A 23,510-nucleotide genomic window follows, 5' to 3' on the forward strand; every position below is an offset into this window, starting at 1 on the left:
CGAATGTTAAATTTTTTAGTAAAATTCTATTAATTCATGAATATTCTAATTTCTTTATAAAAAACTTATTTCTTTAAAACAAATGTTGATGTCAAAGTAAAAAAAAAAATGAGTTTGTAAATAAAAAAATGAGTATTTCTACGCTATACCTTGCTCGAAACTTCTGTACAGTTGGACAGATATTGATCATAGAAAAATAAAAAAGAAAAGAAAAGAAGACCTTTGACCGCTCAAAATTAAAACAAAGCAGGCTTTTGTTGACTTACTCTATAGCTATACATATAAAAATTCGCATGCATGCCAGCACTCTAGCCACGTACCCAGCCCAACTGCCCAAGTGTCCTCTCTTCCTCTTCCCCAAGTCGTCATTCCCAGAAAAAGAAAAAATTAGCTCTGCTCCGGATAACGCTTTGCACTCCATGCTTGCATGTATGGATACAGCGACGACAACGGAGCTCAACAGTACTTTGAAATATTAATTGCTTCCAGGTTGTTATTGCCGACGCACGGCGACTCTGCCACTAATGCACATTGATTCATCGCACTGTGACGCAATTCTCTCCCTTCTAGACTGTTCTTCCTTAGTTCTTAATTAATTAATATCACTAACTCTCTGCTCGACGCTGCCTATAAATACTGCCCTCCCCAAACTGGCCTCTCATCCCCGGCCATTCTTAATTCTGATAAATATAGTTTTTAGCTTCCGTTGAGAGATTGTATTGCAGTAGTGTTTGGTGAGCAGGAAAATGAATTCCAAGGTTCTAGCTTTGCTGGGTCTTCTGCTTGCCGCTTTTCTTTTCTTTCCTTCCTCGGATGTGGCAGCTGCTGCAGAGACTGCTCCTGCAGACGTGAAAAAATGTTAGTCTGTATATATCGTGGTACCATGCCTTCCTTATTTCTGCTGTGTGCGTTCTTAATTAGGAACATAGATTAGGAAAAATCTAATTTCAGTCGATACATTCTTAGCCTAAGCTGCTTTTTTGTATAGTGGTAATTTAATATAGTATCAGTTGGCTTTCTTATCACCGGCATTTATTTTTTGGTGTTTAAAAAAATTTATTGTATTTCTTATAATGGGTGTTATTTTATTTTATTTTTTTGATAATTTGGGGATTAGAGCTATTATCATGCTATTTTAAACATTATGGTGTGACACTAAATTCGGAAGTGAAACTACCTATTCAGTGACGTATTTTTGGTAATTCATTGACATAATATCTTAAGAGAAAATAGAATAGGTGACCTTGGAGTCACAAAAGTAATAAGTTGTCCTAATTACTTGAGTTGGCCCAATTGGACTTATAGTGGATGTGATTTATCGTGTATTTATTTTTCCATCACGTGCTGTTGGATTGTACATATGGAGGAGTATTAAAGTTTGATATATATTATTGATCCACAACTTAATTTTTAGAGAAATAATAATCTAACAAGTTATATATATGTTTGTGTGTGTGTATATATATGTGTGTTTGTGTGATCTGGGTATAACCATTTTGACAAGGTGCGTATTTTTAGCATATTTTTCTTGTTAGCTTCTTAATTTGGTGTCTACTTTAATTACTAGCAAATTAATTATTAGGCATTGGCGCAATACATGTGTAATATATCTGGATTTATTTAATTAGCTTTCAACTTAATTAATTTTTTATTTTTTATTTTTATTTACTTAATAATTATCTCGTGACTTGTGAAATATTAATTGCTAATGTTATAAAAACTGAAGACACATGTTTATATATTTACTTGTGCAGCTGATGTAGCCGAGGGAACAAACCAGGTCGATGACATAAAGGGGGCTTGGGGCTGTCGTTTTGGCTGCTGCTCTACTGTAGACAAAAATGGAAAATGCAGGAGGTGCTGTCACCCAAGTGAAGCTGCAGAAAGCAAAGGTATGACTCATGCATCTCTTGACGTGTCACATAATAATAATAATAATAATAATAATAATAATAATAATAATTAAAAACAGAAGAAGAAAAAGAAGCCTTTGACTGTTTGAAAAAAAGAAGAAGTTAGCCTGCAGCCACATGCCCTTTTGTTGATCTCCATATGCATACTCCCTAGAAGTATACATACAAAAATTCACATGCATTATGCCACAACTCTACGCTATCCACTCCAAGTGTCCACCCTTTCTCTTCCCAACATCATCATTCCGCCGAACAATTAGGTTTTCTCAGGATAAAGCTTTGAATTCCAAGCTCATACGCATGCAGCAGGGACGACGATGGAGCCGACGGCGGCTCTGCCACTAATGGTCACTGACTCATCAGCTCTGACTCAGTTAATCCTATCCCTCCATCTACACTGTTCTCAGTTCTTTACTCCCTGGCTGGATGCCTATAAATAGAGCCCTCCCCAGCTGCCCTCTCCACATCCGTTCTTCTTCAATATTCATCTGTGTTTGGTGAGGCGGAAAATGAGTTCCAACAAGGTTTTTGGCTCTGCTGGGTCTTGTGTGTGCTGCTAACTTTCTTTTCATTATCTCTTCGGAGGTGGCTGCTGCTGCAGAGACTGCTCATGCAGAGTTGGAAAAATGTTAGTACTGTTCTGGCCAAAAATTTTGAGATGCACCAAGTGTGTACATACCTAATATAATTTTGCTATGTTTGCATATTTTAATTAAATTAGGCTATTTTTTGATATGATAAAATTATATTAAATTTAGTGTATACACCCACTATATTTAATAATTTCTTGTCGTTAATTCGTTTGTGCTGTGTGCCTTCTTGGGAACATATATTTAAAAAGTACTACTTTTCTCAAAAGAGATATATTTATTGATTTTGGATATGTTACATCTAGAAATGAAGGAGCTTTTAATTTCTTGCTACTTATTATTTTGGTGTTCATTTTTATTTTCTTAAAATTGTTAAATAAATACTGTATACATATAGCTAAATAAATACTATTCTTTTGCAGCGAACGTAGCAGAGGAAACGAACCAGGTGGATGATGTAAAGGGGGCTTGGGGCTGTCGTTTTGGCTGCTGCTCTACTGTAGACAAAAATGGAAAATGCACGAGATGCTGCCACCCTAGTGAAACTACAGAGACCAAAGGTATGGCTTATTCTTTTGACTTGTTATGGAACACATAACGATGACTTTTTCTGCCCAATTACACTAAGATAAAAAATATAATATAAAGTTGATGTTGATGCATTGAGATATTTATTTGATTTGCCTCGTAAATTACACCATTGAATCATTAAAAATCATTTTATCCTTAAAAATTATTTTATCCCTAAAAGTTATAATCATTTTATCACTCATATGGACTCATGTGAATCGGACCTCAACTCTCATTTTAGCTATATATGTATATATATATAGCTAAATAAATACAAAAATAGATAGTAGTTCTTTGTATTTAATTTAATTAGTTAACATGTTTAAAAACTATTCTTTTGCAGCGAACGTAGCAGAGGAAACGAACCAGGTGGACGATATAAAGGGGGCTTGGGGCTGTCGTTTTGGCTGCTGCTCTACTGTAGACAAAAATGGAAAATGCACGAGATGCTGCCACCCTAGTGAAACTACAGAGACCAAAGGTATGGCTCATTCTTTTGACTTGTTATGGAATACTAATAATCATTAATAAGGATGACTTTTTCTGCCCAATTACACTAAGATAAAAAATATAATATATAGTTGATGTTGATGCATTGAGACATTTATTTGATTTGTCTCGTAAATTACACCATTGAATCATTAAAAATCATTTTATCCTTAAAAATTATTTTATCCCTAAAAGTTATAATCATTTTATCATTCATACAGACTCATATGAAATTGAAAAATATACAATTCAAGAGACTATTAGTAGAATATTAGTACTTATTAAATTTACTAGGTATGGTTTTATATGATTGTGATTGCTATTGCAGAAGAATCAGGTCAAGCTAACCCCGACCAAGTTATTCGAAGGTGTCAATACGGTTGTTGTGGTTGGGGCCGATATGGTTGCGTACGGTGTTGCCGCCCTAAAAGCCCCCCTCAAGCACAAGGTTAATTCCACTTCTTTTTTTCTTTTTTCCTTTTACAATGGTGGTGTCCTAACTCCTTCACACCTGATTAATCAAACAATTTTCAGGCATTTAGGGATAGTTTGTCATTTAATATCACTATTAAAATTATTGAAATAAAAAACTTGATTCTTAATTTATGGGTCTAATTTCAAAGTTTCCCATGGAATGGAGTAATTAATTTACTTAATCAGCGTGTTCATAATTTGCAGGTGAGGCTGGAGAGGCGACTACTGAGGCCAAGCCTGAGAACTAGAGCTTGTGTGCATGCATGCATGCATGTGCGAATAATCTATGCCCATGTATACGAGAAATAAGATATATGTGTGGGTTTATTTATATGCTGATAGTTCCTCACTCATAACTTAGGGTTAAATCCCTAAGTTTGGCTACGTTGTATAATGATCCTAGTAGATCTCTGCACTTGTAATAAGTTATGCAACATGGGAGTTCATTCCTACAATAAATAATCCCAGCTAGTTTCATACATGCTTCTTCTGTTAATCAAACATTTTACTTCAAGGTTAAAATATTAGTCCTATATGCCTGGGTAATTCATATGCATGTTTATATGTTCATGCAATTAGAAAGGCTTTGAATTGATATCACCTCTTGCTATGGGCAAGTAATGCATATATAAACTATAGGTACATTGAATATTTCAATAGGTCAATCTCTTTAAATATAATCAATTTTAGATATAAATATATAATATAAGGAAAAAATGAAAATATTTTAAAAATGATTTTCTCAAAAATCTAGCACAAGAGATATTTGTAGTATAAGCTTGTCAAAATAATTTTTGCACAATCAAAGCACAAGCTTAATGAGTCTTGCAATAATGATGCAAAGACTCACTAGTTAAAAGTTTTCCCCACACAAGGATTTATTAATTAAACCGGAGGGAAAATTTTTGGCTGAACTCTCAATCAAAAGTCAAACATGCAATCAACACAATGAGAGTTTTAGCAAGTGGGACAATTTAAAATCACTCAAAGATACTTTGATTTAACAAAAGCAATGACAAAGGATGAGTGTTTTTGGCTTTGGGTATGAAGAAGGGCTCTCAAAAATTTAGAGAAAATTTTAGCTAATCAAATCCTTAATCATGTCTTAATTTTTCAAATGAGCATATATTTATAGACAGAGCCAAAATTATAACCATTGGAGATACCACGGGGATTATTAAAATTGTTCTAAACGAGTTTAATAAAAATAACCCCATTTTAACCTCGATAAAAATCGAACAACCCGAGAGTTTCGGTCGAACATATTTGAGGTTCGGTCGACAAAATCACTAAGTTCGGCCAACCATGACATTTTTGAATTAAGGTTGTGGTCGACCATATTTAGGCGATTTTGGACCCTACGAGGTTCAGTCAACTAAGGCATGTTCGGTTGACCAAGTTCATGAGGTTCGGTCAACCGTGGCCACTTTGAACTATGAGTTTGATTGATCAAGTTGTTGGGGGTTAGTCACATGTGAGTTCGGCTGACCATGGAAGACATGTTCATTTTTGAACGATCGACTGAGTGAAGTCAACATGTTGACTTCTGGTCAGTTCGATCGACCGAGGCTTTTGTACTGCTTAGGTTTTGATCGAACGAAGCTTTGAATTTGGTCAACTTGCTCAGTTCGGTCGACCGAGGCACGTGAAATTCCAAGTTTGCCCCTAAGGTCAACTATGGTCCTTGTCCAGTTCCCTATGGTCAAAGCTTTTGAATTGAGCCAATTAGTTAATTTAAGAAAAGAGTTTCTGTGAAAAGTGCTAGTCCCTAGGGTCAGTCTACAGTTGTCTAATCTCATCATCCACATCATGCATGTCATGCATTATATTAGAGACCACATATAAAAATTAAAATGCATTTACAATCATAATAAATATCTTCTTCTTTGTTCTTCTGTCTTCCACGGAAAACACCAGTGGATGTGAGCTTTAAGGTTTTCTAGCTTCCACTATCCTTTCCCTTATGTGTGTGCTAACATATTAAGTCTGCTTAAACACTTGATACACACATAAGAAACTTGCGGTTTGTCGTTATCAAAACCAAGGATCAGACTCAAAAAGTCAACAAAAACTATATTCTCTGCTATATGAAAATAATATATCATTTATAGGGTTTTTCCTGAAACCCAAATTTCTGCATTTTCCTGAATATGTATAACATATGAAAGGGAGCCTGATATCCAAAAAATCATATACTGATATCCCATAATCATATTTTATACTTTAACCGGTAAAATTTTTAAAAATAACTGGCACAACTTATTCTCCTTAACTGCTTACTGAGAGGGTGCCTGCTAAGATCTCTAAACCCACGTCCGTGGCGTTCGGAGTTTAAAACCTTGAAATCATTTTTTCCCTAATTCAATCAACTCAACCCTAGAATTATAATCATTTAAACATCCCTAGGCCCATACACTCCCTTTAATTAGTTAAATTCTAAGTAGATAACATAGTTATCATCCTTACCTCAACTTTGGAGTAGTGCCTAGAAACCCCAAAACACAAAATTGCTCCGATCAAACGGCAGAGAATGTCGGGATCTCGAAATGGTGTTTTTCAACTAATTCGGGCTTAAACCATGCACAAAATCGAAGAGAGAAAGGGTGAGGGTCGCAGCCCTAGAGAGAGAAGGAGAGAGGATTCAATTTCCTCTTAAAAATATGACTGGAGTTCCTTATATAGCCCACTGACCCGTAGCAAAACCGTCGGCGGTTTGGTTTTTAACCAAACCCATTTTCACTGTTTTACCCTTACCTAACTGTGGTAACTCAAAACCGTTGACGGTTTTTTGGCCTCCCACCAAACCGTCGAAGATTTGGTCTACACCAAACCATCTTCCATCTTTTCTTTGTTTTTCTTATTATTCAAAATTTTCGGGTCTCTACAGTGTGTGTGTGTCACGCCCCGAACCCAGAAATGGGACCCAAGGGTGAAAATATAAACCAACCAGTCCCTATATCATACAAATCATCCAAAGATACAGGACAATGGATGAGAGCCTGACCCTGTGGGGTTCCTAGGCACCCTATACACATCCAAACATAACAAATCTTACTCAATAGAATAAGGTCTTAGTATATACATACAGTATCATACCAGAGTCTATATAAGAGTTTGAACAAGCTCTATCATATAATGTACAACTAGGTACCCAACACATCCCAAAATGGCAACCCATCAAAATACAGTCCTAGCACTTACCCAAGCGCTAACCGCAGTACACCAACCACTACGCTCCCTACACCAGGACTCTAGTTTCGATTACTCGAAGGACCTGTAAAAATGTACGTATAGTAGGGGTGAGACACATCTTAGTAAGGAAGAACACAAGTTATATCGGTGTGTGGCATTTGAGTGTTATCATGATGCAACATACACGCAATTAAATGCAGTCCACTACTAATTTTACACAGTGCATACACGCACTTATACACATGATCAACAATCTCGGTGTCATCACACCCTTAGTCCCAAAGCCGGCCCGCGACATACGACGTTGGCCCGTAGCCAACCTGCATAACATGACGCCACTGGCATATGGCTAGTCCCCGACTCCCATGACATCGTACTGATGCTAAACTGGTGGATTCACATCCTTCGGCCTGATCTGTCAGAATAGGCTCACGCCCTTGAATATAGAACCGAAAACTTTGTCAATCTATGGCCAGTGATTTCATACGTCCTTGGATATAGAACCGGACACTCTCAGTACCTAGAACAAATTCGGAACCACGTTCCTACTAGCATTTCAACCAATCACACACACATGCATGCTTATATAACCAAACAAACCACACCCATTTGGTAATCTAAATAATGGTTTTCCAAACAGATACAGTTTAAAAACAAGTTAAGGCACGGTCATCCCTATAACACAATATAAATCAACATATACAATCGATTTTCAACAAAACCCCCTTTTCCCCAAAACTGTAGTCATGAAAAACCTATAATTTTCCCCATTTGATCCCCCCAAATAAGTAGCCAAAACCACACAGGACTGTAAACCACAGTTCTACCGACTCTGATTTAAAAAATAACCGATATAAACACAATTCCCCTTACCTTTTCCCCAAATAGCAAATCCTGAACTCTAAGGCCTTTAAATAGTGAACCAAGTTCCAAAACCTACAATGAACAGTACAAAATATATTCACAACACTATTCTCTACAAAGCTATCGGATTAGAATTGAAAATCGAACCCTACCTCGATTTAAAGCTGAAACTCGAAAATATCTGAAACGGGATTCCGATCCGTAGAACTTGTAGAGAATCCTTCCACGATCCTCGTGGTAACTTCAGATTTACGATTCTCGCAACGAACAGTGAAAAAATCTAGAGAGATGAAGAGTAGAGAGAGTACTAGAGAGAGAGAGATATAGGATTTAGTTTTCATAGTTGACAAGTAAAGAGAATTGATATTTATAATCCTTTGACTCGGGCGTCCTTGTCGACGAAATGGTGTCCTCGTCGACGAGGTCATATAGATAGCTCATTGAATAGACGATGGATTCATCGACGAATCCTGATATCACCGTTTTCCCGAAATCTCTCGACTTCTCCACTTCGACGAGCCTCTAAACTTCGTCGACGAACTTTGGCTTCGTCGACGAATCCTGATAAATTCCCAATTTGCCCATCTCTTATTTAATTAAACCCATATATCACGGTTCAGGTTCTTACAGTGTGTGTGTGTGTGTGTTTGTGTAATCTGGGTATAACCATTTTGACGAGGTGCATATTTATTAGTTATAGATTTATTACAAGTAGAAAGCATATCGCAATACATGTGTAATATATCTTCATGTATCTAATTAGCTTTAAACTTAATTAATTTTATATTTTTATTTTTATCTATTTAATAATATAATTAATTTTTTATGTCTACTACTGATATTTTATGATGTCAAAAAAATATAAAAATTGTATTGCAAATTAATTATGAGTTATGAAAATTGATGCATCAAGTATAATTAATAAGTATATAGAGTCTTTTTGGTTTTATTGAAGGCTTCAGCCTGAACTAGAGAACAAGAGATATTCATGTTTCACTAAATTCATCATTTGTCTAACTTTTATTGCATAATAATCTTACATATCCATTAATTTACTTAATTAACATATTTAAATATTTTGATTGTGCAGCAGATGAAACGGAGGAAACAAGCCAAGTAGACAGCGTAAGGGGGTTTTGTGGTTGCCGTTGGGGTTGCTGCTCTACTAGGGACCAAAAGGGCATATGCAGAAGGTGCTGTAGCCTATTTGTCATAGAATAATAATAATTAGTGACAAGCCTATTTAAGTTTGCTCAAATCATAAAAGTGAAGTTGAATTTTGATGACCTCAAAGTTTCAGATTTGATTTTCCACTTATGGTTTTTCTTGTGATTTACTAGACATGCGTGAATAGGTGGGTGGTAATACCGATTTGGTGTTGCTTGGATTAATCCGAAAAGTTTACCGAGGCTGGAGTTTTGAGTCATTAAAAAAATTAAAAAAAAAAGTAATAATAACAATAGCAATTTAATCTAAATTTGTCACGAGATGGGTGTTTAGTTACTGTCATTTTTTATTAAGTAATTGATGCATGTAGTTGACTAGAAAAAGTCATTGACAATATAGTAAAATTATACATATCACATAACTACTTATAATTAACATATTTAAAGTTGAACTTTGGCGATCTTAAGATCTAAGATTCGATTTTTCACTTGTGATTTGTTTAGCGAATTACTAGACATGCGTTAATAATACCACAAACTTTCTTAAGATTTTTCAAGAAGAAAGAAACCTTTTCTCAAGTTTTTTTTTTTTTTTTTTTGAAAAATGTAAGGAAGATTGAAGCTATAGAAAACAAAGGTATAATACGACTATTTTCTTAATTTGTTGTGAAATAATAATTAGGGTAAAAGACACTCACTTCTCCTGAGATTTGACAAAAAAATAAGAAATTTTCTTAATATTTCAAAATTTTCATTCTCTTAAGATTTGCCAAAAAAATTAAAATTTTTTTTTCAAAAGATTTGTCCTTCTGTTAAATACAAGGGAAAGTTTGTGTGTTTTTAGTTAATCTTAGAAAATATTACTAAAATTCTTAAAATCTCAAGTGAGTCCTTGAAAATTTTGAAACTTCCGGAAGGTCAGCGTTTCTTTTTTTTTTTTTAACCTCAAGAGAGGTCAGCACTTTTTGTCTTAATATATAATTGTTAATAACAATAGAAATTTCATCCCTTAAATAATAACGTGACAATATAAAAAATACATCATATCTCTGACTCTTATTGTATATTAATCTTACATATGTATCCATTTAATTAATTAACATATTTAAATATTTTGATGGTGCAGCAGATGAAACTGAGGAAACAAACCAATTGCCAGTAGATGGCGTAAGGGGGTTTTGGGGCTGCAATTGGGGTTGCTGCTCTATGCCAGACTCAAAGGGAATGTGCAGTGCTGCAGCCACCCGAGTGAAGCTCTGGAGACCAAAAGTATAGATGATTATTTTTGCCATGGAATGTTTATTAATTAACAATAGCAATTTTCCCCTTAAATAACAATGTAAATATATAAAAATTAAGTACATGGTTAATGTCGAAATTTAATTATCTCGTGACTTGTGAAATATTAATTACTAATATTATAAAAAAAAATTTAATTCATGTTGATATATTTACTTGTGCAGCTGATGTAGCTGAGGGAACAAACCAGGTCGATGACATAAAGTGGGCTTGGGGCTGCTGTTTTGGCTGCTGCTCTACTGTAGACAAAAATGGAAAATGCAGGAGGTGCTGTCATCCAAGTGAAGCTGCAGAAATCAAGGGTATGACTCATGCATCTCTTGACCTGTCACATAATAATAATAATAATAATAATAATAATAATAATAATAATAATTAAAAACAGAAGAAGAAAAAGAAGCCTTTGACTGTTGGAAAAAAAAAGAAGAAGTTAGTCTGCAGCCACATGCCCTTTGGTTGATCTCCAAATGCATACTCCCAAGAAGTATACATACAAAAATTCACATGCATTATGCCACCACCCTACGCTACCCACTCCAAGTGTCCACCCTTTCTCTTCCCAACATCGTCATTCAGCCGAAAAATTAGGTTTTCTCAGGATAAAGCTTTGAATTCCAAGCTCATACGCATGTAGCAGCGACGACGACGGAGCCGACGGCGGCTCTGCCACTAATGATCACTGACTCATCAACTCTGACTCAGTTAATCCTATCCCTCCATCTACACTGTTCAGTTCTTTACTCCCTCGCTGGATGCCTATAAATAGAGGCCTCCCCAACTGCCCTCATCACATCCGTTCTTCTTCAATATTCAGTTGTGTTTGTTGAGGAGGAAAATGAGTTCCAACAAGGTTTTAGCTCTGCTGGGTCTTGTGTGTGCTGCTAACTTTCTTTTCATTATCTCCTCGGAGGTGGCAGCTGCTGCAGAGACTGCTCATGCAGAGTTGGAAAAATGTTAGTATTGTTCTGGCCAAAAATTATGAGATGCATCAAGTGTATACATATCTAATATAATTTTGTGTTTGCATATTTTAATTAAATTAGGCTCCTTTTTTATATGATAAAATCATATTAAATTTAGTATATACACCCACTATATCTAATAATTTATCGTAATTAATTAGTTTGTTCTGTGTGCCTTCTTGGAAACATATATTTCAAAAATTCCACTTTTCTCAAAGGAGATATATTTATTGATTTTGGATATGTTACATCTAGAAATGAAGGAGCTTTTAATTTCTTGCTACTTATTATTTTGGTGTTCATTTTTATTTTCTTAAAATTGTTAAATAAATACTCTAATAGATAGATAGTAGTTCTTTGTATTTAATTTAATTAGTTAACATGTTTAAATACTATTCTTTTGCAGCGAACGTAGCTGAGGAAACGAACCAGGTGGACGATATAAAGGGGGCTTGGGGCTGTCGTTTTGGCTGCTGCTCTACTGTAGACAAAAATGGAAAATGCAGGAGATGCTGCCACCCTAGTGAAACTACGGAGACCAATGGTATGGCTCATTCTTTTGACTTGTTATGGAATACTAATAATCATAAATAACGATGACTTTTTCTGCCCACTTACACGAAGATAAAAAAAAAATATAATATATAGTTGATGTTGATGCATTGAGATATTTATTTGATTTGCCTTGTAAATTACACGATTGAATTTTTCCCTAAAAGTTATAATCATTTTATCACTGGACTCATATGAGTTGCAGTATCTCAGCTCTCAACTTGAGATTAATTATTAGTAAGCATGTTTGTGTTCTAGTAGTGGAAGTAGGAGAAACAAATCGGGAGGCAGAAGATGCAGAGCAACAAGCTGGAGGACAAAGATGTAGATATGGGTGTTGTGGTTGGGATAAACACGGCTGCAATCGATGCTGCCGCGGACCACCCGAAGTTTCCCAAAGTCAAATAGGTGCATGCTTACACACTACACTTTCAATATTAAGTTGATTTATCTCATATGTTTTTGAGAGTTTAGAATCTGAAATTTAGGCCTTCGAATTTGGATTTTATGAAATTGAAAAATGTACAATACAAGAGATTATTGGTAGGACATTGGTACTCAATAATTTTACTAGGTATGGTTTTATATGATTGTGGTTGCTATTGCAGAAGAACCAGGCCAAAATAACCCCGACCAGGTTAATCGAAGGTGTCAATACGGTTGTTGTGGTTGGGGCCGATACGGTTGCGTACGGTGCTGCCGCCCTAAAAGCCCCCCTCAAGCACAAGGTTAATTCCACTTTTTTTTTTTTTTTTTCTTTTTTCCTTTTACAATGGTGGTGTCCTAACTCCTTCACACCTGATTAATCGAATAATTTTCAGGCATTTAAGGGTAGTTTGTCATTTAATATCTCTATCAAAATTATAGAAATGAAAAACTTGATTCTTATTTTATGGTTTTAATTTCGAAGTTTCCCATAGAATGGAGTAACTAATTTAGTGTGTTCATAATTTGCAGGTGAGGCGACTACTGAGGCCAAGCCTGAGAACTAGAGCTTGTGTGCATGCATCTACGTGCATGCATGCATGTGCGAATAATCTATGCCTATGTATACGATACGAGAAATAAGATATATGTGTGGGTTTATATATATGCTGATAATTACCCACTCATAACTTAGGGTTAAATCCCTAAGGTTGGCTACCTTGTATAATGATCCTAGTAGATCTCTATACTTGTAATAAGTTCTGCAACATGGGAGTTCATTCCAACAATAAATAATGTCAGCCAGTTTCTTCAGTTAATCAAATATTTTACTTCAAGGTTAAAATATTAGTCCAATATGCTCTTGCAAATACGGCTTAATTCATATGCATGTCTATATGTTTATGCAATTAGAAAGGGTTTGAATCGATATCACCTCTTGCTACGGCCAAGTAATGCATATATAAACTCTAGATACAGTAAATATTTCAACAGGTTAATCTCTTTAAATATAACCAATTTTAGATATAATATAATATAAGCAAAAATGAATTTAGCATGCCCTTCATAAGCTATACGATGATCATCAAATTTTAGAGCAAGTCTAGTGTAATAACAAATCGAGTAGTGTCATTGTCCACAGGTCTATGACCATTATAGGCACATGTAACAAAAGCAAAGTGAACCGAGGCCTATTTTACTTTACCCATTCTCCTCATATCCCATGGTCCCACAACATGACTCTTGGCATTTTTCTAATTAATAATCTCAATGGCAAAGTAAACAACAAAAAAAAAAAAAAAGCATTTTAAACTCAAATTTGTTAAATAATCATGAAAAAAATTGAATTTTGAAGAGTTTTAAGGCCCAAATTCCTCAAAGGTAAATGGTCAAGCCACCAAAGGGACAGTATCTATTGATTTGTCGATGGTGGATGTGATATATAGATACGATCGACTGGCATATCAAAAAATAAATTTTAGTTTATTAGTTTGAGCACGAAATTGTATAATTTACTTAACTGTATTTTGGACTTTTAAGATCCACAATATTTGTCAAGGATGCCCTTGTTACATAAGTCTAGAGATACCATCTCATAAGTTGTCAAACAACTGTATACAAAATGACTAAATTAAAAGGAAAATCTTGTCTTTGAACTCAAAGAATAAATGGGTATTATATTCTTTTATTTAAACTTATAAAATCTTTAATTTTAGAGTTATTGCCACTCAACTTTGCTAGAGTGGGTTGAAAAATAATTTTTGATTTGAACTAAGATAGCAATGCAATATCTTTTTTTACTTACGCTTGAAGTTTAGGTCTTCTGATTCTTAACTTTGCCCATACTATTGACATTTTGAGTGATTATCTCCAAGTTGTTACACCTCTGTCCATAATCTAGGATTGTCTCATTCTTTCCTTTTTTTGTTTCCTTTATTGTTAGCTATACATAATATATTAGGGTCTCTCTAATTATTAGTTTGTATCTAACTATTTTTTGCTTTCCTGATTAGTCCATCATGATCCTAAACTTTAGGATCCTACCTTATACAATGGCTATTTATACCTTCGATTAGAAGAGAAGAGTAAGCATTTCAAAACCTTTTTTTGACTTGGTATCAGAGCAGGTTCATATCACTACTGAATCTCATATTCTTTGCTCCATGTCTAATGATAAGCCTGAATCAACATCAACACCAATTATCCATGTTCAAATAGAAAACATTGGTTTCACAACCAGCGCCATTCTTACAGAAGTCAACTATGATGTATGGTCTCAAATCATGGAGATGCAAATTGTAGATCGTGAGAAGCTTGAATATATTATAGGCAAAACATCCCTTCCATAGACTACCGATGCTTCCTATGCGAAATGGCATGCTGAAAATCGAAAAGTTAAGGGATGGTTGCTCATTTCTATCTTGCCAGAGATTATAAAGCGCTATATTCGATTGGACACCGCACTTGATATCTGGAGTGCTCTTGCCAAAGCTTTCTATGATGGGTAACACGAATCGCAGCTTTTTTCACTAAATCAGTGAGCCTTTTCTGCCAAACAGGTCGAACGCCCTCTATATATCAATCTATTATGGTGATCTTGTAGAAATCTTCCAAGAACTAGATCATCGTGATAGGATTGTAATGACATTACAAAAGAACTGGTTTTTAGTAACAAATTTATTAGTGACAGTTCAATTTCGTCACTAAAGGTGGGTATTAGTTACGGTTTTTAAGAACCGTCACTAATAGTGTAAGCATTAGTGATGGTTTTTTGCACCCGTCACTAATACGACACTATTAGTGATGGTTTTAAAACTGTCACTAATAACTTCGTCACTACAAACCATATTTTTTGCCCAAACTATTGCGGGAAACTATTTTTCACTTAAAAATTATCCTGAAAAAATATTAGTGACGACTCAATGGGTATTAGTGACGAGTGAAATCTGTCACTAAAAGTCGTTATTAGTGATGATTAGGTAGCCGTCACTACTATTATTGTACTAATATATAAACATAATATAGTTAACACTATTAGTAAAAAATTTTCAAAATCTTCACTAATAACCTGTATTAGTGACAATTTAGAGTCGTCACTAATAGTATTTTTATTTTAAAAAATTAAAAATAATTTTGTAAACAATAGTAGTAACGATTTAGGAAAATTCATCACTAATAACAGAGTATTAGTGACAGTTTAGATTCATCACTAATAGTCTTTTTATTTAAAAAATTTAAAAATAATTGAGTTAACAATATTAGTGATGGTTTGGGAAGATTCGTCACTAATAATATGGTATTAGTGACGGTTTAGATTCGTCACTAATAGGCTCTTTATTTAAAAAATATAAAAATAATTTTAGTTAAATATATTAGTGATGGTTTGGAGGTATTAGTGTCGGTTTAGATTCGTCACTAATACGCACAAATATATCTACTCGTGCCGCTTGGGATTCTCCCAAATTCTCTCATCTTCCTCCTTTCCCTATTTGTTTCTCTCCTCCCCTCCAGATCCTCCTCTCTCCATCGCAGCCCCAGCCCCTCTGTAGTGACCTGAAGAAAAATAGTATTTTAAATAATAAAGAGGGAGAGAAATGGAAACAGTAACAGAAGGAGGCAGTCAATTTCGTCGACGAACACGACATGGAACTTTGGGAAAAATACCCCAATAAATTTATCAGGGCCTCGTTGACGAATACAGGAGATTCGTCGACGACGATATAGCAGGACCTTGTCGATGAGGGTGAGCTTCGTCGACGAGAAGATACCGAGAGAAAAATTTGGGCTACTCTGAATTTCGTCAATGAAGGCTAAGGTTCGTGGACGAAATTACTTAAGAACTCGTCGACGAGATGACGTGGCTCGTCAACGAATCCCGTAGTATAAATAGCCTTGAACTGATTTTTAATCACAGAAATTTGCTGCAGTCTCTCTCTCTCTACCCCTACGGCTCTTCCCTCTTCTCTCTTTGATTTCGGCCCCATCAATTGTCGGATCGACGATCTGAGACCACCATAACACTCTTGGCGGAGTTATCTGCAAGTCTGTTGAAGCGGATCGTCGGTGGAGCGAACTTGGAATTCATCCTAAATTTAGGGTAAGGTCTTTTATTCAGTTTTTGGCCTTCTGACGGTTGTAGGAAATGATGTAGGTCAAGAAATATTGATATTCTGTTCTGACAAATATGGTTTTCAGGGTGTTAAGAGGAGAACCCTGGGGGTGTAGGACTCGTTACAGTAGAGGGATTTTAATGGAAATCAGGTAAGAGAAATATGTTATGCTAGGCAATTTTACTATGTTTCAGTATAAATTATACATTTTTATCAAATGATTATTCACGATGGAAATATATGCAGTTTATTATTTATGTATAATATGTTTAAACTTCTATGTGGCTTGAGGATATGGGTATAGTAAATAAACATGTTTTACAGTATTTTCAGGATATGATTTACAGAATATACCGCCAGTGGTTATGTTTTATAGTAATTACAGAATACCATGAATATACAGTTTTTAGTACCATGACTTACAGATTACAGTTCAGTTAAGAGATACAGATGATACAGTTACAGTTTATTTCATTATCATGATTTATACAGTTATTATAGAATCATGGTAAAACAGCTAGTTGTATATAGAAATGTATTATATAGTATCAGACCCTATTGGACCATACAGTTACAGAGCATGGTACCGTAGCTACAGATATTTCAGTTATGAGTGCAACCACCTATTTAGATAATACGTGGTAGTAGGTTGATCATGCCCTGACGTGGACAGGCTCCCCATCAGATATGGGTTGAGGAGTGGTTGATCTAACTGAGGGAGTATAGTGATTTACCTTGGTCGGCCAACCAGTGTAGATCCCGCCTACGGGCCTCACAACCTTGTCATGAGGGGTTAAATCATGACACACAGTTATCCACAGGGAACTTTTCAGTTATTATTATGTATATACAGATTTACAGAGACAGAGAGTATACTTATGTACATTAGAAGTATTTTAAATAACCCTAAATACTGATATGTTAAATAACATGGAAATGGTGGTGGTTTCTATTACTTGTACTGTATTTACAGATCCAGTTATACATGATTTTATAGAAATAGATTTTCATAATATTGTAACTCATCTGTCACACACTAGTAATAACATATTTCGTCTTACTGAGCGTTGGTTCATCCCAATTATTTTGACATTTTTTAGGTAATCCAGGTAGGCGAGCAGATTAGGCTCGCAGATAGAGGGGTCTCAGTACTGCCCTGATATTAGAGTGAGTATTTTTGGGAGTATTTTTGTATAGCCCCAGCCAGTTGAGGACATTTCTGGGGAACAGTTATATATGTATATTTTGGGAAACAATTTAGCACTGTGGTATTATATATAATTACATATGGTTATGTTTATTTGATTTCTGCTTCTCGCTGCTTAGGTTGATGACTGGGTTTAATCTAGTATTGTATCAGAGCATTTTAAATGTTATAGTATAAAAAAAAATCCCATTTATATAGCAGGTTGTTACACCCTCATCGTCGCCGTTCATAGCAGCCCCTCGCTCGTTGCCGTTCGCCGAACATCGTAGCCCCTTACTCATCGCCATTCGCAGAGCCCCTCGCTCGTCGTCGTCGCAGCCTCTCGCCATCGATTTCAATGATCATTGATTCCCTCAAGGTTCTGATTCCTCTTCTGCCTCATCCTCTCTTTTCTTCTATGCTTTACAATTTCATGGTTCTATATATCTCAAAATCCATTGAGGGAGACATTTTTTAATTATCAAGATCATAATATTGGCCAAAATCCAGATAAAAACACAAATGCAGTTTATGGAATCTCGAGAGTAATTTTGACAGATTGATAAATGTAAAAATTAGGGTTCATCTTCATAAATTTTTCAAAAATGAATAGAATATTCTAACATTTTCATTTTAAATGTGGACATGAAAGCTAATGTAACATGCTTTTTATGTTTTTTGGGTAATAATAATATCAATAATAATAATTATAGATGAAAGTTTTTCTTTCTCTTAATAATAATATCAACATTTTCTCTTTCTCTAATCATTTTTCTCTCTCTAAATCAAGAACCTCTTACTCATTCAAACTCATGGATAAGTGGTGGTTTCTTGCCCCCCCCCCCCCTCGGTTTTTTTTTTCATGCTAAACCCACATCGAAAGTATTATGTTACTGCAAAGTTTGGTAATGAGATTTTGTCACGACCTGCTCATTTTTCTACATTTTTTTTTTAATAATATCAATATCTATAGCACATTCCCATATTCTAGTTCAGCAGGTCACAATCCACCTAAACCCATGGGTACTAGGGATATATCAAAACATACAGCAGAAGTCCTAGCAGCAGATAACATACAATAATGTACATCTCAATACCATATATTACAATATACCAAAGTTGCCATAGTCCACAGTATTTCCATATATACACCCCAAAATAAATCTAGGAACATTTCCCACCAAATCTAACTATCCCTACAGAAGAAACTTACCCTTCAAAAAGGCCAGATATCGATACTATATCAGCGGAGCTTTTCCCGCTTTCCTATCTAGGGCTCCTAAAAAGTTAATAAGATTTAGGGGTGAGACACCTCTCAGTAAGGGAAATAAATTAATACCAGTGTGTGGCAACATGAGTATTCTGTGTTCTACATATATCATATATAACATATTCAGTACTGTTTATCAAATCTAGGAAAACATATGTATATCAAATATGGCAGAACATACTGCATTTCATAAGCATATCTCATCTTATATCATAATAATAATAACATAAAAACATTCCTGGTAGGTTAGCTGGCTGTTGTCATGTATTACCCCCACATGACTGGGTTGTGTGGCCCAAAGGCGGGACCTAACAATGGTTGGCCGACCACTGCCAAGTCAAACAGTAGTCTGTAGGTCCGATGGGTCTGCTAGACCAGGTCTGTACACCATGGGCGATCACAACACACTTCTTTAATAACTACTTCGACCATCCAATCTCACACCACTCCGTACAGCGGCGTTAACACAAATATCATGATCACGAGGACCATGGATACATAGCAACGGTACCGTGCAAGTGCTAGCCTAGACCAAGCCAACTAGGTTCCGATATCATATACATATACTAAAATCGTGATACATGGATATCTCATATCATTAATTTTCACATTAATCATATCATTTTGCATATATACGTATATCATGAAAATCATCGTCTCGTACGCCGGTATTACACATTTTATTATAGCTCAGAACGTACGTCGGCAAAACATAGCACAACCTGTACGCTGGCAAATCACAGTCACATAGCATGGCCCATATGCCGGCAAACATAGCACAACTCGTACACTAGCAAATCACAGTCACATAGCACGGCCCGTACGCCAGCAAACATATTATAAAGGTCTCGGCTCGTACGCCGGTTTTTCCATTATAAAAATCCATATCATTCACATTCCTAGAAAGCAGTATTTCATATCATTTTTACTCATGCCACACAAATGTATTTTCACATATTCAACATACGATTATCTTACACTATTTTACAAATATAAATCATATATATAAATATATTTATTTTTCTTGAAACCAGATACTACATATACCTATATATGCATTTTCTCAAAACGAAACTACCTTAGTTTATCCCCTTACCTGATTCCTGGAAAGCCCCTAATAAAACTGCCCCGCACCCACAGGGTTCCTAACTCAACATCCTGAAAATGAAAACTGTCAGTATTAAACTTTTGTATTTTCATACGTACATCATTTCTTATAACTACCCTAAGGCCAAATTTGGTTTAAAAAGCCTTACTTCAACTCTGGGATGATTCCCAACTTCGTTTTCCCAACGATCTGCTTCGGCAAACTCGTAGAGAACTTCGCCAGGAGTGTCATGGTAGCTTCAAATCTTCGATCCAGTGAGAAACGAGCCCAAAATCGAAGAGAGAGAGGGAGAAAACCGAAGAGGAGAGAGAGGGAGAAGAGTTGGCTTCTTTTGTAAGTTAAAAATCGGATTTTTATATTTATAGAACAGGGGATTTCGTCGACGAGACACGTCACCTCATAGACGAGAAATGCACCTCGTCGACGAGACACGTCACCTCATCGACGAGTCCTTCATTAAATTCGTCGATGAGACCCTGTATTCGTCGACGAAATTTAGACTGCCCCAGAACCTCTCTCGGTATTTTCTCATCAACGAAGCCCTGTGTTCGTCGACGAATTTTCTTATGCACTCGTCGACGAGGCCCTGTATTCGTCGACGAAGTCTACGAGCTCCTTCTGTTTCCAATTTCCATTTCCCTTTTATTATTTAAATCTCATTTTTATTCGGGTCGTTACATCCTCCCCTCCTTATAAAAATTTCGTCCTAGAAATTTACCATTCACATAACTCATCATCCCTTAATAAGGAAAAAGGGTCTACTTATTTTATTACTTACCCTCACTTATGGCGGAGGAATACCATGGTTACATTCTGAGTCTTGGGAGATTACATATACAAAAAAAAAATTTTCTCCCAAAACTAAAATGCTACACTAATTTAACCATTACATGTACCTGCAAAAGAAACTACCTAACTACTTACATTTTATCCAATCAACTTTCTTAGAATAGATGCGGATACCTCTATCTCATATACTCCTCGGACTCCTAAGAAGCCTCTTCTACTGCATGATTCCTCCACAAAATTTTACCTGAGGAATCTTCTTGTTACGTAACTCCTGCACTTTCCTATCCAGAATCTATACTGGTACCTCCTCATATCCCAGTGAATCACTAAACTCCAACTCATCGTAACTGATGGTATGAGAAGAATCTGGGACGTACTTCCTTAACATAGCAACATAGAATACATCGTGGATCTTGGATAACACCGGTGGTAAAGTTAGCCTATAGGCTACTAGTCCCACTTTATCTAGAATCTTAAATGGACTGATAAACCTAGGACTAAGTTTACCCTTCTTCCTAAATCGCATAATTCCTTTCATCAGAGCTATCTTCAAAAATACGTGATCACCTACATCAAACTCTAAATTCCTGTGGAGATGGTCGGCATAACTCTTCTGTCGACTCTGAGTTGCACTGATCATATCTCTGATGAGCTGAACCTTATCACACGCTTGCTACACAAGCTCTGGCCCCACTACTCACCGCTCACCCACTTCATCCCAAAATAAAGGAGATCGACATCTCCTACTGTATAGAGCCTCAAATGGTGCCATGCCAATGCTGGATTGATAACTGTTATTATACGCAAACTCTACCAGCGGCATGAACTAAGTCCAACTACCACCAAAGTCTAATACGCACGCACGAAGCATATCCTCTAATGTCTGTATCATCCTCTTAGTATGCTCATCTGACTAAGGATGGAATGCTGTACTAAACGATAACTGAGACCCTAGAGCCTCCTGCAAGCTCCTCCAAAATCATGACGTGAATCGCGGGTCTCGATTTGACACAATAGATACAGGAACCCCATGAGAATGAACTATCTCCTGAATGTAAATCTTCGCTAAACGGATAAGGGAGTAGCTGATCTTGATAGGAATAAAGTGGGCGGTCTTCGTAAAATGGTCAACAATCACCCAGATAACATTTTGGCCATGTAATGCCTTCAGTAGTCCTGACACGAAGTCCATAGATATATGATCCCACTTCCACTCTGGGATAAATAACGGCTGCAACTACCCTGCCGGCCTCTGGTGCTCAGCCTTTACCTGTTGGTATGTCAAACACTAGGCTACATACTCAGCGATCTCTCTCTTCATACCACTCCACCAGTACGACTCTCGTAGATATTTGTACATCTTCGTGCTACTGGGATGAACTATATAGAAATATCTGTGAGCTTCCTATAAAATAGTCCTCCTGATCTCAGTATTAGCAGGAACGCATAATCTGGAACGTAACCGCAAAGCTCCGTCATCTACAATACTCAAATCCTCCCCTTGACCCATCTGTACTTAGTCTATCACCTTTACTAATTCTGGGTCTTCCTTATGGGCGGCTTTAATTCTCTTCTGCAGAGTAGGCCGTATCACTAGGCTGGCAATACATACCGGGAGATCACTCTCTACTAATTCCATGCCGAGTCTCTCCAGATCCATCATGATCGGATGCTGGATCCCCATAGCCGCCAACACTGGTTCCCTGGATTTCCTACTCAAAGCATCAACTACCACGTTTGCTTTTCTCGGGTGATAACTGATGGTACAATCAAAATCCTTTATCAGTTCCAAACACCTTCTCTGCCTCATATTCAGTTCCTTCTACGTGAAGAAATACTTTAAGTTCTTGTGGTCGGAGAAAATCTCACACTGCTCACTGTACAGGTAATGCCTCCAAATTTTTAGTGCGTGTACCACTGCAGCCAGGTCAAGATCATGTGTAGGGTAGTTTTTATCGTATTCTTTCAACTTCTTGGATGCATATGCAACTACCTGCCATGTTGCATCAATACACAACCAAGTCCCTTCAAGGACGCATCACTGTAAATGACATACCCCTCGCCCCCTGATGGGATAACTAATACTAGTGCTGTGACTAATCTCTCCTTCAGCTCTTGAAAACTCTACTCATAGCTGTCGTCCCACTCGAATCTGACATTCTTCCTCATCAATCGTGTCAAAGGTCTTGACAAAACTGAGAATCCCTCAACAAAATGACGGTAATAGCCTGCTAGCCCCAAGAAACTCCTGATCTTCTGGACATTCCTCGGTCTAGCCCAATTCACAACCGCCTCAATCTTGCTAGGATCCACAGAAATACCGTATCCAGATATAAAATGCCCCAAGAATACAACCTTCTTAAGCCAAAATTCACATTTATTGAACTTGGCGTACAACTTCTTTTCACGAAGTGTTTGCAAAACCTGCCTCAGGTGCATCTTATGCTCCTCATAGCTCCTCGAATGGACCAGTACATCATCAATAAAAACAACAACAAACAGGTCTAGGTATCAGTGGAAGACTTTGTTCATCAAGTCCATAAATATCGTA

At 36.3% G+C, this 23,510-nt stretch overlaps 1 protein-coding gene across 2 annotated transcripts; it reads left to right on the forward strand.

The window, feature by feature from the left end:
• Nucleotides 1–419: 419 nt before the first annotated feature.
• On the forward strand, nt 420–13,341 carry LOC131147993 (late embryogenesis abundant protein M17-like). 2 transcript variants are annotated; one of them, XM_058097713.1, is made up of 8 exons: nt 420–858; nt 1,755–1,892; nt 2,926–3,063; nt 3,417–3,554; nt 11,926–12,063; nt 12,330–12,479; nt 12,680–12,799; nt 13,029–13,341. In XM_058097713.1, the coding sequence occupies exons 1-8, from the start codon at nt 747–749 to the stop codon at nt 13,061–13,063; spliced, it is 969 nt and encodes a 322-aa protein (XP_057953696.1). In that variant the 5' UTR covers nt 420–746; the 3' UTR covers nt 13,064–13,341. The 2 variants fall into 2 exon arrangements, with proteins under 2 accessions (XP_057953696.1, XP_057953697.1); XM_058097714.1 differs by having other exon boundaries at nt 600–858; nt 12,333–12,479.
• The last annotated feature ends 10,169 nt before the right edge of the window (nt 13,342–23,510 follow it).

The sequence above is a fragment of the Malania oleifera genome, chromosome 2, assembly GCF_029873635.1.
Source record: "Malania oleifera isolate guangnan ecotype guangnan chromosome 2, ASM2987363v1, whole genome shotgun sequence".
Lineage (NCBI taxonomy): Eukaryota > Viridiplantae > Streptophyta > Magnoliopsida > Santalales > Ximeniaceae > Malania > Malania oleifera.

Coding starts and splice junctions, on each gene's coding strand:
- LOC131147993 (XM_058097713.1), top strand. CDS start 747: ATGAATTCCAAGGTTCTAGCTTTGCTGGGTCTTCTGCTTGCCGCTTTT. Junction 3,064..3,416: donor TGAAACTACAGAGACCAAAG/GTATGGCTTATT, acceptor ATTCTTTTGCAG/CGAACGTAGCAGAGGAAACG. Junction 12,480..12,679: donor AGTTTCCCAAAGTCAAATAG/GTGCATGCTTAC, acceptor TTGCTATTGCAG/AAGAACCAGGCCAAAATAAC.